Source organism: Nematolebias whitei, chromosome 9, assembly GCF_014905685.2.
Source record: "Nematolebias whitei isolate Nwh7 chromosome 9, NemWhi1, whole genome shotgun sequence".
Classification (NCBI taxonomy): domain Eukaryota; kingdom Metazoa; phylum Chordata; class Actinopteri; order Cyprinodontiformes; family Rivulidae; genus Nematolebias; species Nematolebias whitei.
In genome coordinates this window covers 33,767,599-33,786,389 of record NC_056506.1, presented here as the reverse complement: position 1 = coordinate 33,786,389, position 18,791 = coordinate 33,767,599, and the positions used below count along the sequence as shown (strand labels likewise).

Sequence of the window (18,791 nt, the reverse complement as noted above, 5' to 3'; positions counted from 1 at the left end):
AGCTAAACTCTGCCAGGTTCGCATCTGCGACCACCCAGGAGTTTTTCTTCCTTTTATGTCAGCAAGGAGCAATAAATTGATCAATAAATAACTTTACACATGAATGGTGGTTATGTATGATTGTTCATGCTTATGTCAGAGTACATATTTTATGGGTGAATGCGCTTGTTTAAATTTATTTACAGGCAAAAGTTTCTGGTGAATTTACTCAGTAAAGACTGAGTTGTGTCATATACCCACCATATTCAAGCCTTTAATTATTGATCATATATTATTTTGAGGATAACTCTTTAGCAAGCCCAATTTTTACTTGGAGGACAAGAACCTTACAATAACTTTTTGTTCTGTTTTTTTTCCCCCAAACTATGTGCAGAATTTTGAGCTCCTTATTGCTTTATCAGCAGCGTAAAATTTGACTTGTGTGTTCAAGTAAGAAGGTTCAGACCTCCCTTTACATGCCGTGTATCCTCATCTGTTATTTGTTGTGAAGAATGCGTGGGAAGAAACCTTCTCCTGCCATCAGACTGGTCCAGGGCAGTGTAAGAACAGTATCTGAAAGTGTTAAAGATGTGCACGCAGCGATGACAGAGTCCAAAGAAAGACACAAGTGAAGTGAGGGAATTAGATGGAAAGAGAAGGTCCCATAAAAATGACTTGCACACTCCCTTCCCTCAAGTTGCTATTCTGAACCCTTTTGTCCAGCATCTTCTTCAGGTGCCTTCCATCTCCCCTCCTTGTCAAATCTTTGACTCCCCATCCCCCAACTTTGTGCCCCTCAGGCCATGGAAGGAGGGGATGAAGGGGCGCTCCCCTGCTGTGTCCCTCCACAGCTCCAGTGGCCCTTCTCTGGACCCTTTTGTGCCCCATTTCCCTCCCACTCCTCATTCCCCTACTCAGCCCCCTGCCTCTACAGCCCCCCATCCTACCCTTCAGTCCCCCCCCCCCCTTCTCTCTGGACTCCCCTGCTGGGCAGGTGACAGGCCCCTGAATGCGACCCCGGGCGTCCCTGATGGCTCCTACAGATGGAGCGTGGTAATCGGTCCAATAGAGCCCTGCCACAGGCTTTTCCCTGCAAAGATACAAAAGCTTGGCCACATCACTTCTAGAAAAAAAGAAAATGTGTGAGAGGAAGACAGAAAAAGACAAAGAACGAGCTACAGGATGACAAAAGCAACACTGTCAATTGTCAGTAAGTGATAGTTTGTGATGAAAGTTTTCTTTCGAGTTACTTATCACAAAAAAAAAAAAAACATGAACAAAAACAGAGGTCCTCTTCTAGACTGGTGTTGATAGTTTGCTCCCTCAGTTTTATTTTGTTGTCTCTATTTTATGTTATTTGCTCTTTTTTATTCACGTTTTCTGTCCTTCAATGAAAAATGAAAGTTGACATCAGTAATTTAAACAGTATTTTTACATTTAAAGACCAAATATTAATTTGTGGTGTTTTTTTTTTTTTGCACCTGTTGATCTAGAACATTTGCTCCAATTCGACTCAGATTCTTACATGAACAAACCACATCCGAAGCTCACACAGACCGTCCCAGAGAGTCTATGGCAGCGTGGCGCTGCTGTTTCAAATGTAATAAAGAGCTTGTCTTAGCATGAGAATCTTGTTTGCCAGCAGCCCTTTGAGCTGCAGCGTTCCCAGAGGCCAAATCCGTGTGTAATGCCTGGTCAGACACACACTGGCAACCAGTAAAACATTTCCTGCTTCCAGAGACTCCAGAGGCAAGGGGAGATTCCCAAACCCTTCTCACCTCTCAGAATCTGACTTGGCACTTTTTCAAATTAAAGCTTTAAATCTGGAGGGCAGAGAGAAAGAGAGAGCAGTCAGACAAAGAGACAAGCTTCATATTGACACTCTTTTCTTCCTTACACCTGCTCTGCCGCCTCTTTCTTCTCTCCGAGCATGTTTACTACATCATTTTAGTGTTGAAAAAGGCTGTGTGAACTTTTAGGTGTCCTTTACAATCTGTTTTGAGTCTGCTTGTCTTTGACACGTTGCCATCTTTGCTGAGTGGAAGTTTATAGGGCAGACATGGCAGCTGCATGCTTGCAAATGTGCACATGGTGGAAACGGGAGGCTGTCATGTCTGGAGCTTAATTATTCTTTAATAGATAGCAAACAGAATGCAGAAATGGTCCTGTCTCTCTAGTTTTAAGCTGTCATCGAGTTTACTCTTCTGTTGAATTAGAGCTCTTTACCCGTTCCCAGTCATCAGCATTCTGAACAAACAGAGAAGCACCTGCAAAGAGCTGCATTTCTTGCTCTACAGGATGCTATCAGTGTAGCGCTCAGCATGGGTAAGATCAGGAGAGACACAGCGGTCCAGGCAATAAGTGCCCCAGAGGGGTATAGTCCTCTTTAATCTGTGTTCAAGCAGCCTCTGGCTTTTGATCCCCTTAGGAACCACTAAAAGGAGCAGGGGGACACAATCCAAAGTGGCACCACACCATCTGCATAAGCTCTTGTTTTCAATCTGGCTATCGTTTTAAAAAACTCACCGCAGAGTTTCATCCTCTGTCGGCTTGATCCTAAGTAAGAGTGTGTTTATTTTGCAATCCCAGCCAGTCACTCGGAAGAAGGCTCCGACGTGGACTCTGAGCCGGGCCTGCCTTTAAAGAGGAAGCAGCGTCGCAGTCGGACCACGTTCACAGCGGAGCAACTGGAGGAGCTGGAGAGGGCCTTCGAGCGAACACACTACCCCGACATCTATACACGAGAGGAGCTGGCGCAGAGGGCCAAACTGACCGAGGCTCGAGTTCAGGTTCGACACACATCTGCATTCACAAAGTTTCAGAGACGTGACAGCACAGCAATGTGTCACGCTGTCATGAATTTGTGTCATGCAAGTGTTGAATTATCTTGGGCTATTGCCACACATTCTTTACAGCCGTTAGACATGTGTCTCCCCGCCCCCACAAACCATAGTCCCTACTCCTTTGATGCACATTCAGACAAAATCTAATATTGCAGTCCTTTTGTGGGAAGTGAACTTTCTATTTTTGCAAAGATTTTTCTCTAGAAAGTGCCATGTAAAAATCTGCAAATAGATGCTTAATCTAGATAGCTGCCTAACAGCCATAACAGCCCTGCGGTGTTATCTGAGCCCTGTGACTCACAGTAGTGCACAAAGCTGTGGTTTCTGTGCAGATGTTGAGATCTCTATCAGTTTAGCAGAGGCCTTCAACACATATAATGTCACTGACCTGGAACAAAGCACTCACAAATGAAACAGAGCATGTAATTACGTGAGTTAAGTTGGACTCAGGAAACTCCGATCGTGCTTAACTCTGCTCTTCTTCCAGGTGTGGTTCAGCAATAGAAGAGCTCGGTGGAGGAAGCAGGCAGGAGCCAATCAGCTGATGGCCTTCAATCACCTCATACCCGGTGGTTTTCCTCCATCAGCTATGCCAGGCCTGCAACCTTATCAGCTGTCAGACAGCCCCTACCCTCCATCTTCCATCGCCCAAGGTGAAAACACAGCTGAAAACTAAACGTGTATTGACTCCAGTGTCTAAAAAGTTGAATCTGAAATCTCATGTTTATATAAGCAACACTGGAACTTATGAAGAACTTTCTTCTCAGCCACTTCTGAGCAGCATGGCACCGTCCATCGACCGCAGCCGTTGCCACCAACCTCTGTGCACCAGGCTGGGATCGGCTCATCCGCAAATTCCCAAGACGGAGGCTCAGCCTATTGCCTTTCCTCTGGGCGACACAACTTCTCAGGATATTCCGACAGCTTTGTGACTCCAGCAGGACACACCAGCACTGTTAACCCCAGCATCAGCAACAGCCTCTCACCACAGGTCAGTCTGTCAATCGAATACCGAGGTACACATGAAAAAAGTCACGTTGAAACGTTCACATGCATACTTCCCAAATGTCCACACACTAGTCTACATTCGTTAGAAAACAAACTTCTTTGTGAAATGCACCATATGGACAAATAATAACACATTTCTCTGTGTGACCTGCAGTAGAGCTGAGATCGTCTTGACATTGATGAAACCTTGTTAGGATAAAGAACTAGGTAGCTTTTCATTTTTGTTTACTCTGACAGACAGTTTGATGAATTTTAAATGTGGCGATTGTCAGCCACCAGATTGGCCGACAGGACCAGACACGAGGAAGGATGTACGGATGTCAGATGATGACACAAATCAAAACTGAAAAGACAATTATGGTCGATTACACAGTCATCAGTGTCCATCGGTGGCTCCCTATCGGCCCAGAAGATGGACTAACAGGCGTAAAACGAGCTTTTAACCACCACAAAGGGTGGCCGGCCTTTTTGCAATGCATGCTGGGTACTAATTCCCATGAGAGAGAATCTCAGACTCCTGGTAGGCAAAGATAAAAACAACAACTGTGTTGAGCAGGTTTGTTTGTTGCTGTTTTAATGCCTAATTTACCGAGAGACTAAGAGAAGAGCTTTGTCGGCCGGGGTGCACATTTTGAAATTTGCTGGCGGCATCATTGAGAGTAAAGATATAATTGGCTGCTTTGATGCATTAGCCAAAGTTGTGGGCTGAAGCACCAATGTTGGGCAGTCAAAACATCACTATTTGTTATGGACCCAAACATTATAAGAAAAAAATAAATGACATGTGGAAAATGTAGGCAACTGCTAACTTTTAACTAGATAATTACTTTGTTGAAGCGTTGCTAGTATGCAAGCTGGAATCTGCCGCCTGTAACCGTTTGTGGTACGAGTTCATTCATTCCATAGGGTCACAAAGGTACTACAACTCTTATAAAGAGGCCAAAGGTGGTCTTGCCCCTCGGATGGTTTCAACATTAACCTTTGTGGTCAGCTTGTACGGAATGGAAATCTCATCTCACAGATCGGACGGTGCTCCTTGAAGGTTCTCTCCGTCTGGGAATGCAATCATTGAGTGTTCCAGTGTCTTAATTGATTGAAATGAAGTAATCTATCCCCTCCTAACAAAGTGTGTAATATATGCAAATGAATCACTTTGTTGGCTAATTTGTTTTAATTCATGTGTTCATTGCAGCTATGTGAATGTTTATTGCAGTGCAGTTTTCTCTATTTCGTAAGAAGATGCAATTAATTTTTACTTAATAAGGAAGGGGAAATGAGAAGTGATTAAATTCTATGACATTGATACTTGAGGATTTCTTTACACTTGGAAAAGTTACAGCTCCAGTTATGTCTGACTGCTGTGGTGGATTTTCTTTAAAACCCTTGCAAGAGTGATGCCCCTTGGGCTATCTGGACTCCAAATTTGTCTATAAATGCTACTCTACTTACTTCTCTGTATACATCAGAGAACTCCACTAACTCCCGATATGGTCACATCGCAGCAACACCAAGTCTTGTTGTGGATAAGTTTTGCTTTAGATCAGCGATATTCTCATTGGAGTGGTGATCTCTGCAGCAGCCAGGCTGATGGCTTCCTCCATCTCTGGCCTCTCAGCGCTGATCTGGCGCATACCAAAGCAATCCTTTCTCACCAAGGAAGCAGGCGGCCAGGATTTGCACCCCCCTGGGACTTAATCTCCGGAACAACCTCAAAACAGACACTCTGCCGAGAACTGCTGCTGTTTCAGTTGCTGAGAGAGATTCACAAGCATATAGATCTTACACTCATACTTTGCAAAGTTGAACGTATATGTCACACAAACCACTGTTTGCACAGAAGTGCATGCAAACTTAAGTACTGCACAGTGTGTTCCAACGCATGAGAAAACTTCAATAGAAACAAAAGATACTTTAGCATACTCTTGGTTCCAGATTATTCTTTCTTATAAAAATACCATCCACCCATCATCTTTACCCACTTATTCCTTTTTGTATCGCTCAGGTCACTGGTGCCCATATCCAGCTATCCTGGACAGGTTGCATGTCCATCACAGAGATGCATAGAAATAAACCACCGTTCACATTCTCACTCACACCTAGGGACAATTTAGAGTTACCAATCAGCCTAACATGCATGTTTTTGGTCTGTGGGAGTAAACCGGTGTACCCGGAGAAAACCCACGCATGCACGGAGAGAACATGCAAACTCCACCCAGAAAGGTCCTCGCTGAGAGGCGGCAGCTCTCTTATAAATTTAGATTATATTTTTAAATTATTTGTTTTAAAAACTACTGTGTTTTGGAGCATTTTATCAAACCTGTAATATTAAAAAACAGATATATTTAATATATTTTGTCAAAATGTCGACGTTGCTGTCTCCATCTCAATGCGTTCTTGCGCCAACTCAAGTTGCCATCATCAAAACAGATTGATTTCTGGTGTGAAACAAATGTTTGCCTGACACATGAACACACCACTCAGATAAATTTAATTAAGGTACACACATTGATGACAACTGAGTTTGCCTTAGCTTGTTTGCATGTAGTCCTTGGTGTCAAATCACTTAGTTTGAATGAATCCTCACCTTCTTTTTAGTTAGAGGCTATTTGGGTTTGTTCTTGGCTTTAGCTCATTTTTCACCAACACAGGCTATAATTCTTTTTCTCTCTTTAAATGTGATTTTTATGACATTTTCACGACTTTGCTTGTCACACAAACCCTTGTGCAGCTGTTCATGATGTATCACCGATACCCCCATGGCCTTGACATAATACTTGATACACATACATCCATCTATTGCTAGAGGCACCAGTCCAATTCAGGTAGCTCCTATACAGCATACACACAGTACTCCTTGTCTCTACATTACCTGTTAGCCTCTTTAATGAAGATGCTGTAGATGCTTTTTCTCTTTAAACCCAAGAATGCATCATAAACTTGTATTATTTTCACATCTTGCCATAGGGTTGGCTATATTTTGACTAGTTCTGCTCAAAACTAGAACTGTTTTGACAAAGAAACATAAGACATACATACGTTCTTTAGCCTATTTCCAAAAGTAAAAAAAAACAACCTCCTCCAGCATCTGATACAGGGATTAAAGATGCTACACTTTTAAGGAAACGTCACAACCTCCATTTGTCAAGCTGAAAGAGAATACGTTTGAGGAAATCCAGTGATGAGTTTATTTTGACATAAACAACAAAAAGCTCTTTAGCCCACCAATGGAAAAGAAAGATGATCATATAAGAACATTATTTTGTCTAGAATGTATTTGAACATTTATAGATAGTTTTCAAATAAAGTTTGATGTGTTCTAATGAACCAGATCTTCGTGTCTCCCTTCAGGTGATGGGCCTGTTGAACTCAAGTGGAGTCCCACATCAGTCTCAGAGTGACTTTGCCCTCTCCCCACTCACCGGAGGCATCGAGCCTAATGGAGCAATGGCTGCTAGCTGTCATGGTTCTCAGCGACTGGAAGCTCTTCCAAGCCTGACCAGCATGCCTGCCCTTCCCAGCACTCAGTCTTACTGCCCACCTTCCTACACATCCCCAGCCTACGCTGTAGACCATCACCCCACCTACCAGTATGGACAGTACAGTCAAAGCAAGGTAGTAGCTCTATTTTAAGTGTTTTAAACTGAGCCTTTAGCCAGATTCATACTGACTACCTTACTGATTGTTTAAAGCGAGGTTATATAATTTCTAACCTTTGGTTTAGTGGTTTGATTGAGTTTAGATTTTTTTAAACCCACAGCCCCTGTTAATTGCAAAGACCCCCTCTGATGAGCGAGCTTCTCAAATCACCGTGCGCTGAACTGAAATTACATCTGTGTTAGGGTGCGCTAGTTGGCCAGGTTACTTCAGTTTATATTACCATCATTGGACCATCCATGTGGCTCGCTCCTTATACCAACACACACATTTTCACTGACTGGCCTTTCATGACCCCATATGATGAGCTTGCCCATCAACTCCACAGTGTAGCTCACCTAGCCATGTAATGACCCCATGTAACAAGGATAGCTGCCCATATAAAAGGAGCCACTTCCCAAAGCATGTTTGACAGGAGGGAGGGGTTGTAAGGGTTTGGAAACAGGCTTGCTGTTGAGGGCTGATCTGAGGTACACTACAACATGTTGAGCGGCCTGTCAGCAGCAACATCTTGATGTTATTAATTTAGCCAGACCAGGGAGAGACCCACATGTAGCTTTTGGGGGTTTGGCAAAATGTGTCTATGTGAGCACAGGTATGTGTGTATAAAAGCGCGGTAAGGGGGTGCTTTAAAAAAAGAGGGGGAAGATTATGGCCCTTGGCAGGCCAAGATTAGAACCATGTGTCCCACTGGAGGTCAGATTTGGAGTTGTTATTGATCAGTAAAACACAGATCACTGTTGAGGAAGTTCTATCAACCTCAATACATTTAGCAAAATTGTGGCGCTATATTCAAAGCTTTTTACCTTACATATATTAAACTCATAACTACTTTTATTTTACGGTTTCTAGCCTACCGTTTCCCTTTATTTTCACATGAAAAAGTGTATTTTGTATTAGAAAATACTGTACATCCTTGCACTGGTAACCGAAAGTAATTTACAATATCTGTCCACCGATGTGCTTTGAGTTATATAAAAAAATATAAGACAGTTGAAGAAACAGACAAAGAATAGAATATGTAAAGCAAAAGTAATTAACTATATGAGGCAAAAATGGCAGAATGAAAAAATAAACAATCATAAATTTGTAAAAATGAAGAAAGTGGTCATTCATGACTGTAAAAACCTTTTATTTTATTTATATAATTTTTGAGAAACATCTTCAGTTTTAATGTAAAATCATGTCATAATTCAATTTAAGTTTTATCTATCACAGAAAAATAAATGTCACAGAGGTTTTGCAAAAGACATCTTACAGCTCCTTTGATCCATGACATGAGTTTAAAGTGGGACCTGAAGGTCACCTGAGGAGCCTGACCATGTCAAAAATGGAAAATAAGTTTAATATTAGACACTTTAACAACTTTTTTCAAATTCACCATATTCAATGTCTTATTTTTTTTTTGTAATCCGATAAGCTTTCTAGTCAGTTTAATCTAAAATACATTTAGATTCTGTATGTTCGCCAGTTTGCTTTTGTAACAAAATATTTAACTAGAATGATTTGATAAAATGATTATTGTTGGGAGTAAGATGAAATAATTTAGTTTTAATCATTCAACTAAGACATGACTGTTCAGACAAAAAAACAAAAAACAAAACAGCAGCACTGGGGCATGAATAAGGTAAACTAATTTCATAGAAGCTAGGGAGTGGTGGCGCAGAGGTTGGATGCTGGGCCTGTCATCGGAAGATCACTAGTTCAACTCCCGGTACAAACAACATCAAAATGTGTGTGGCATAGGTGAAGCACCCACACCTGCCTCCACCTTCATTTGCCCCACTCTGAGCCCTTGAGCAAGACCCTTAACCCCCACCATCTGCTCTCCCGGGTGCCCTAGATAGCAGCTCTCTTCTCCACACAGAGGGCTGTGGTAGCTCGGTGGTCTGTGGTTGCGTCAGGAAGGGCATCCGGCGTAAAAATAATTGCCAAGTCTTCGTGCGACTTAGTCACTGTGGCAACCCCTAAAAGAAGGGAGAAGCAAAAGAAGAAAAAAGAAAGAAAGAAAATTACCGGTACATAGATGTAAAAAAAAAATAAAAAATGTGGGCCGTGAACGGAGCCATGTGGTACATGTAAAATTTAAAATGTATTTTAACATTTTATTTTCTTGATCGATGTCTTGCTAAACATAAGACTTTCTGTTAAACATTTTGTTTCATACCATTTGTTGACATTAAAACATACAAATGAGAAATGACTAAATTATTTTAAAATATCTACAATTTTCTGTCTTTCCTCCTCAGGTGCCTTTCATTATATGAAGCCTGCACACAGGACTCTAGTTTGGTCATTCATCTCTGAAAATCACAACTACCCACTACCTTCGCCAACTTCCCCAACCCCGAGGACAGCAAGGCAGGCAGTGGGGGAGGTGAAAGGGTATCGTGTTTTATTTGAGCAAGAAGGGGAGCCAGTTTGGATAAAGGTGTAGTGATGGCAATGATGAAGTCCAAGAGGAATAATTAAGGACCATATATGTGCAGTCGCCTCCGATACCTGACACTTGCTTTGCTTGTGAGTCATGCCATGCTCAACGGACCTAGTGCTGTTACTTAACCAGTGGATTAGGAAGAATGAAATTGGTGGGAGAACACATTTGTGGCATTCTGTGGGTAGAAATGTATGATGAACTGGATTTTATCAACTCAAGGTGCTTTTATGACCTATCTTGATGAGAGAAAGACATTTTCTTGTGGTGAATGGTGAGATGACAACAGCATGAGCACTCAGCAGCAATGCGCTTTCAAGAATATATTTATCTCAATGTCTTAGCAGAGGAATATTACCTGCATACCTGCATAGTATGTGACGGTAGAGATGAAGGCGTAGCTGTATCAGGAAAACCAGCAAGAAATCATTAACTGAAGTCGCGTGGAGTCAGTGCAACCCAAAGAAAGTGCAATACATTCATACCTCATGTGCTGCAAATGAACACGGATCAAATGTTTCTCATCATGTCCTCAAAAGCCTGCTCCATCTTTTTATTATTCATTTTGGGTTGTATGCTTCGATCAATCATGGGAAGTTACAAAGCAACGAACCACAGCGAACAAAAACATTAAGCCAAAATAAAATAAAGAAATCTCTGCCAGCGGACATATTTTTCAGTTTCAGCGTTCATTTTTGCTGTTGTTGTTTTGCATGTTGAGTTTTAGTCATCCGCAAAATTTTAGTTCTTATTTATTTAGTGTTGTTCAAGTGTATTGTTGTACTGTATTATACTTTTTCTATAAGTGCTTCTCTGTGTTTTAATGTCTTACAAAATGCTCATTATTCCCACTTTTCTTTTGTACATTTTTTTTTTATTTGCAACTGTGTGAAAATATTCAGGAGGTTTGTGTAAAAAATAGCACTATTACTATTTATAATAAAGAATTTGAAAAAGCGTACATTTTAAATTTTGAGTTTGTGTCATTTGTCATCTCTAAAGTTTGTAGTTGTGATTAGATTTGTTTGAACCTTTTCATACATGGCAATTAAGTGCACATTTAACTCTAAACTAAAAAAAATAATGCACAGTATTAAAAAAAGACGGTCTCTTACATCTTTGACATTTTGCTATAGAGCTGATGTTTATAAAAATTCATCTTTTTAGAATGCATTATATGTCCTGAAAATAAATAGATGCATTTCAGAAAACATTAGAAAATACCTCTGATACATATAAACTAAAAAGTTTAGTATAAAATAATACAGTTTAAACTGCTTGCATTAATACAATGAACCAATAATTGTTGTGGACGTCATACATCTGTTGTTAGATTACTTTTGTTCCCAGGAGATAGAGTAATTGGATTAAGAGACATTAATAATAATAAAAAAAAAAAAAACCCATTGTGAATAATTATTATGAGCCATGACAATAAAATATGGCTAATTTAAATTTAAGTATTTTAGTAGCATTTTGTAAACTTTTACAAATCACGATTCAGCTTACAGTTTAAGTGTTTTTCTGGCTTTACACACATTTTGTATTTACTTATTTGGATTGGGTAGGATTAAAAAAAATAGAGAACTATCTCGTAGTACTAAGCTTTCTTGTAAAAACTACAGAAAATTAAAGGTACTATTTTTTTTAAATCAGAAAGGTCTGTTTTTACTGAACATTGCAGTTTTACTTATAAATGAAAGTTTCTACAGAATGCTTTGTTGATTATTCACAAAGTCAGTTTTGTGGATTTCCTAAAATATACCTTTTCCCCCACAAGATGTTGGCTGTACTTTATGGTTTAGGGGGATATACGTTTTATTTGTTCACTATTATAGCCTAAAAAGGTACTCTGATAAAGATTTTTTAATTTAGATCGACATTGTCTAATTTGCTTAAAAAAATAAAAGAATAATGAAAAATTTCCTCAAAACCTGTTTGACAAGAATTATTTCATTGTGTATAATAAACTGGGCTTTGAGTTTTACTACTCATATTGTTCACTTCAAGTCACAGTATTTCACTTTAAAGTACTTGATTTAGTTCTTGAATTGTCAATTTTTGTTTTATTGAAGAAAAAAAAAAAAGGTTATTTAAAGGTGTTTACATTCCGATTAGTAAAATAGGTCTGAGTCATAAAAAAGGAGGGGTCAAAGGTCAAATCACTACAGTTTTTGAATGCGAACGCAGTCCACAGAAGTACTTTTATTAGATTTTTGAACTAATTTTCTGACAGTGCTTTATTATTTGTTGTTATCGTCTCTATTTTCAGTTTGTACCTCACACACACTCCCGGAGCACTAAATCATAAATATATCCTCTTTCATAAACACTCCTTTTGGACAAATTCCTGCTCCCCGGTGGCTCCTTCACACCCTTTAATGACAAAAGCAGAGCTGCTGTAAATTATCGAGGCTCAGGAGCCCTCAGACACACCGGGACATCAGTCACACGCAGCTCAGACGGCTTTGGGCTCTGACTGTCAAACAGAGACGGAAAACGATGTCCACCCAGTGGGAAGAGTTCTCAGAAGGTTAAACAAATCACAAGTGCATTTTTATCATTCTCTCCTGTGTTTTTTCACTCTCTCTCCTCAGGATCAGGTGTGCAGCTGTTCATGCCATTCAATGTGCAGCTCTAAAACAAGCCCTTTTATTTAGTTTTTTATTTGTGCTTGAGCTCGCTTAGTTGCATTTTTCATTTTTAGAGTATGTTCAGCTGTATATATGTGTTTTACTTTTTACTACAAGTGCTCAGCTTGTACACACTGAGTGAAAAAGCCAAAGGGGTTGCTTTGAAACAAAGTGTCAGTCAAGCAGCAACACACTGGAGACAACTTAACCTTTGACCCCAGCACTCTTTGAAATGAGTAGACTACTTGACCGGAGCTGACAACAGTCCAAGCGTCTCTGCAGCTTTCAACCCGTAAATAAAAAGTGAAGGGAAGAATGCGAAAAATAAAAACAAAGGATGGATAAAACTAAAGGTTTAGGCTGTAAAAATAAACCATGAGATGACGTGCTGCAGGTTTTGCAGGTCTTTGTAAAGAATTTCCTGATTAAACTCTCAAACAGTTCCATAATGTTCGCCAAAAAGAAGCCCTCCCTGTGCTTTCGTCTTATTTTGTCTGCTGCAGTTTGGAAACGAGGCGTTATCTCTGAAATACCATGTTATCAAGTCTCTAGAAGAGCGAGTGGGCAGCAAACAGCGTGCCTTTCCTAAAGTGGAGAGTGGCTCCCCCTCATGCTGTTTGTTGTCCCTTTTGATTCGTCTTTGCGGCTTTAACTTTTCTGTTTGCTATATTTTCCATTTTGCTAATATGACCACTGATTTTGAAATGAAAAGCCTGAACCGGAGCCGTCTCCTTTCTCTCCTCGCCCGCTGTCGTCAGCTTCTCGAGGACACGAGTATCCACGAGCGCCAAACTAACAGGACCGTCTCCAACACAGACCCGGCGTTCTCCACCTCCAGGGAGTCCTACGACAACGCTTACTTCTACATCCTCTTTGTGATGCTCTTCTACTCGTTCCTCGCCATGGCACTTTTCAAGTGCTTCACGGGCAGCGATGAAGAGAACAAGGAGCCTCACGAGGAGTTCACTGGGAACCGAACGGCACAAACGTTCAACGCAGGCCACATGGCGGAGAAGTTTTACTTTGAAGAGGAGAGCAGTGAGCCTTTCTGAAAGAGAAGGTGGAGGAGGGGGGTATGGATGCATATGGGTAATGTTTTGACAGTCACCAAGCCAGAAAAACGTCAGGCAAGACCTGCTAGTGATTTTGCACAACCTGCAGTAACTTCATTCCCCCACGCTGCCGTTTTCTCCCTCCTCTCTAACTGACAATCAAGAACCTCAAGTCGGCCAATCAGCTGGCAGGAGGAAGACGGCTGCCTCTGATGATCTGAGAAAAGGATGGAAACATGCAAAAAGACTGGGTCAATGGCAGGCCGGATTCTCCTCCTGTGATGCCTAATCAGGATCAATAACAGTGGAGCCTTCAACACACACACACACCACGGGGAGTAACTGCACACTCTGATGATGTAGATATCATGGACACCGTGTGTGTTTGGGTTTCCTGGAGAGCTAAACATTAAATGAATTTTAATCCATCGTTTTTGTATATTCAATCGGTTAGTAAAGCAATGCATTATTAGAAAAAACTAACAAATTAGTTTAAATAAATGCAGTATTTAGACTCTAAAGATGAAACTGACGTTACTTTACACTCACAACCTTAATAAAATAAAGTGACATCCCATACTTAAATTAGTTCTAATTAGAGCCAAGAGCTCGACGCAGTGGTCAGGATTGAGCGACATTCCTTCACCATTTCAATGTAACTGATCTTTGGGGAGTCGATGGGCAGCTACAGGGCCGCACCAACCTCTAGGTGACCTCATATGAGCTAGGTTTACAAAGCCGTGGCGAAACGTGAACCCAGGACTCAATTGAACAGTGGGATGTTGTGTGGAGAGCACTCTGGAAAGAAACACACGCTTCTTATTTGTGCCATACGTCACAAATTTTACCTTCGCAGAGAAAGATAGGATGCTTCAGATTAGCAGTCTGTTGGCTGGACAGGTAGTGGTTGGCCTCTCACAGATGCAAAACACATCATAAAAGTCCTTCTCGCAATTAAATCTAAGGGGTCACGAGTTGGCATGAATGGACAATGCTGGTCTAATTTGAACTATCCGCTCCTGCCGGTCCCTGAGGCCGTGTGGGCCTGTTTCTGCTTCATCCCTCTTAATTGAATTTTTGCCTCATCCTCCTCCTTTGAGGCACTGGGGTCACCATGTGTAAAGCAAACCTTGGTAAATAGCTCTTCCTTCATGTTTGGAGCAAATGTGCTCCAGTTAAAGTGAGGAGTTATTTCATCTTTAAAGCAGGCGTCATGTATTTATCTTTTAGGATTCATTTATTTCACTGTTTTACCAGAGATCAACTGTCAAAAATATACCTTTTTTGTTTTTGTTTTTACCAGTCATCATAAAGACAACTTAATTTAATCTCTGCTGGGTTTTGTTACATTTTGTGGGCTCATTTAACTGCTTGCATGTTAATCAAAATGTAAGTTGATGAATTTGGGTGTCTGTTAAAATAATCCAATAAAATGGGGTTGCACACAGTGTGCAGATATTTAAATACATACTGGTTCCTGAGTCCAATTATTGCAGGAAACTGTGTATGTGCTGCCATCTGCTGGTAAAGATGTGGCACTGCTAAGGTTTGACTGGTTTCTTTTACCCACACAGCCTGAGTGTGCAATAGCTCCTGGGTGTTTGCAAACAGACAGGAGAGTTACTTCATCTTTTTGGTTCCAGATCAACTCAGTAAATCTGGACCTCCCCCATGTTACATGAGAGCCATCTTAAAAAAAAAAACTGGAACTAATTTCCAGTATGATCTAAATGAGACTTAGAATGACACTTATAAAGAATCTGGTTCACAAGTTAATAGCTGGGTATAAATCAGTGCTTTATCAATGCTTGTTCCATCCATCCATCCATTCATCCATCCTTCATCATCTTTACCCGCTTCTTATTTTTCGTGTAGTGGGGTTCACTGGTGCCCATATCCAGCAATCACTGTGAGAGAGGTGGTGTACACCCTGGACAGGTCACCAGTCCATCTCAGGGACACAGAGACAACCAACCATTCACTCTCTCACTCACACCTAGGGACAATTTAGAGTTACCAATCAGCCTAACATGCATGTTTTTGGTCTGTGGGAGGAAACCAGAGTACCCGGAGAAAACCCACGCATGCAAGGAGAGAACATGCAAACTCCACCCAGAAAGGACTCAGGATGGGATATGAGCTAGCGACCTGCTCATTGCGAGACGGCAGTTCTACCAACTGTGCCACTGTGCTGTGCCGCCTAATATCCAAGAACCATTTTTAAATAGGCAGTTTGTCACAATGACAATTTGTTTCAATTTTTTTTTTTTGTTGATTCTCTGACAAACACCAAGTACTACCCAGTTTGACACATATATAAAAAAGTATTTTATCACCAAAGAAGTAGCTTTCACAGAGCTGCTGGTTGAAAACTTAATAAGGTAGATGGTCAACTGAAATATGATGCAACGTTCAGGTCTTGTTCAGGTATTTGTTGGTACGTTTCAGCTGAAGATAGCATATTTCTTGAGCCTGACAATTAAAACAATAATAATAATCTTGAGGCATCCATCTTGGTATCCACCTCCCACTCCCCCCCACACACACGATGACATCCAATTAAAAAAAGTACAAAAACAACAAGCGTGAGAACAGGATTGCACTTTACTGATGATGCATCAATGCTTACTGGGCTACACGAGCTGCTAAACTTGAACAGCTTTAACTTGACAAGTGAGAAAATGACAAATCAACTCCAGTTGTGTTTTTGTTGTCACAATGAACATGAAGCAGTCTTTCTATAAACATTAAATGTTGCTGCGATTCATGACTACACAATTATTTTCGCATTTTGAATTTCACAAAGAAATAGGCAGCTTGCTCAAACAACCCATGACTAAAATGTTATATTATTTTTCTTGTCATCTGTCCTAAAACTAAAATGTTTGATTGAATGATTATCGAACCATTCTCTCCATCTTCATTAGCTTTTGGTTGACTGCTCTATTAACTCATCACCTTTACTAAATAGGCAACATTATATTGTATTTACATTAATCTCATTCTTAAGAGTTTAGAATCTTAAGGATTGTGTGCATTTGTTGTCAAAGTAAAGCTGGCACTTTCACTGGTTGACAGAAAAGACATTTCTTAGATGATATTGATGCGTTTGATTGATACGGTGCAGCCTCTGCATTTCCACTGCAGAACATCCTGCAGTAAATACTGTGAATGAAGAGAAATTTGTTGATTAGAAGCAGTTATCTTCTGGATTACTGTACATTTGAAGACGATTTCTACTTACATCTTGGAGAGCCTGAAAGTTATCATTTTTGTTTTGCTCATTAATGGAAACAAGATGGGCTTTTATGCGAATAATCATAGATTGGACATCTGGAAAATAAATAAAAAAAATAAATAAAAACAAACCATTTGAAGTATTTCTGATCCCAAACTAGCTGATGCCTACATTTTTGAAACCAACACATGAGCGGTGCTCCAAACTAATACTGGTTGTTGAGTTGGGATTTATGATTCATAGAATGAACAACAGCTCCATGACGTCTTCTTGTGCTTGTACAAAACAGTTGCTGCAGAATCAGGGGAACGACCGCAGCACTATTAGTAACAGCTCTCGCCAAACTAGTTTTGTGACTACCTTCCTTGCAGGCTGCCAAGCGTAACCATAATAGTTAAACTTCAACCCCACATCCTGTCTTGGTCACTTCACACATGACTCTCATGAAGGAAGACAGCATCTCTTACACAAGTTAAAAGAACCGTGTTAATGTTTTTTTTTAAATTTTTTTATTTATGGCATTTTGAACAAAGGCAACATTTTTGTAACATCTTAGAGCGTCACTTCTGCTGGCCTTCAAATTTGTGCAGCAAAACCATTATTTCCTGGGCCAGAGCAAACAAAACAAAAACAAATGTTCAGTTCTAGAATTAGAAACTAAAAGGAACTCTGTTTTGTTAAAATGGTTGATACAATTATTTTGTCAAACCTGAAACCCTGACATGCTGTTTCAGGAAAACAATTCCCACCATGGTGATGAAATCAAAAACAGCCCGCAGTTTCATAAATATTAAATGCTATGTACGAACAATTGTTAAATTCAAAATATGAACTTTTTATTACTCCCACTCTGAAAACTAGTGAGAAATGTTGGATGCTCTGCCGCCCTCAGAAGACATACATAATGGGCCATGTATAAAACAGTGAAAAGTCGATGCCTTTCTTCTATTTAGCATCAAATATGTTTGATTCATCATTAACAGACCTGCTTTACAGTTGTTTGATCTATTATGGGGAGAAAGAAGAAGACACTACAAACAAGCATGCAGAATCATTCTTATGACTTATTGAAACATCTAAATGTGCTAATGATCCATTGTTAGGCTGATGGTCCTTCTTGAGCATGTGATCAGCTGGTTTTGGTTGTCAGCAGCAAAACTGGTTGATCCACTCTGAGACGGTGCTATTTAAGAGACTGAGCTGAATACAGCTCCTCAGACTGAGGAAGTCTCTCGGATGAGAGACGAAACGTTTCTACATTTTTTGTTGTTTTGCTTTGTTTTGGTTTTTTTTGAATGTCCAGAGGACCAGATTTAACTTTTTTAGATTTTTCTACCTGGATTATTGAGCATGCATCAGGATACTTATTGAAACAGTTAAAAAATGATTTTTTTGTCACTAATTTCTGTTTTGCTTGGTCATAATAAATGGTTAAGGTGACCACAACTAACCTGAAGATGAGGAGGCAGTTGATACGGCAGTTTGAGTGGAGATCATCGCAGAAGAAACAACCGGGGCTGCAGTGCTGGTGACTGTACGACCAAAGAGATCAAATTATTAAAATATTATGCATCTGTCATTTTAGTGGGATTATTTTTTGTCACGCGTGCAGAAGTATACAGAAGGATGTTGAACTCATATGCACTGGTGCTAGTAATACAGACATTGTATTGATTATGGCAGAATTAGACACTTCATAAATGTAATGAGAAATACAATATTATGATCATCATTTGTGCTCCATTAAGATATTAATCACACTCTGTTGACATCTAGTAGAGAAGATTTATTGCTGCTAATTTGGCTGGTAGCTGTGCTAACATTAATATTATGTGCTGAAGATGTGCACAAATAAAGAGCAAAGATTTGTTATGTTTTGTCACAAATATTTTGTCAAAATGTTGCCAGACAAGCTTGTTGGTTCTATGATGCAAGGAAGCAAAAAAACAA

The 18,791-nt window shown here is 40.2% G+C and overlaps 1 protein-coding gene across 1 annotated transcript in view; it reads left to right on the top strand.

Annotated features, from left to right (window-relative positions):
• The window catches only part of pax3a (paired box 3a), a 16,989-nt gene extending 6,891 nt beyond the window's left edge, over positions 1–10,098 (top strand). Inside the window, exons 5-9 of the mRNA XM_037681671.1 lie at positions 2,569–2,768; positions 3,310–3,475; positions 3,590–3,813; positions 7,179–7,442; positions 9,734–10,098. Of these exons, the coding sequence (XP_037537599.1) occupies positions 2,569–2,768; positions 3,310–3,475; positions 3,590–3,813; positions 7,179–7,442; positions 9,734–9,751 (872 nt within the window). The 3' untranslated portion in view covers positions 9,752–10,098. The remainder of the gene's footprint in view (positions 1–2,568; positions 2,769–3,309; positions 3,476–3,589; positions 3,814–7,178; positions 7,443–9,733) is intronic.
• The last annotated feature ends 8,693 nt before the right edge of the window (positions 10,099–18,791 follow it).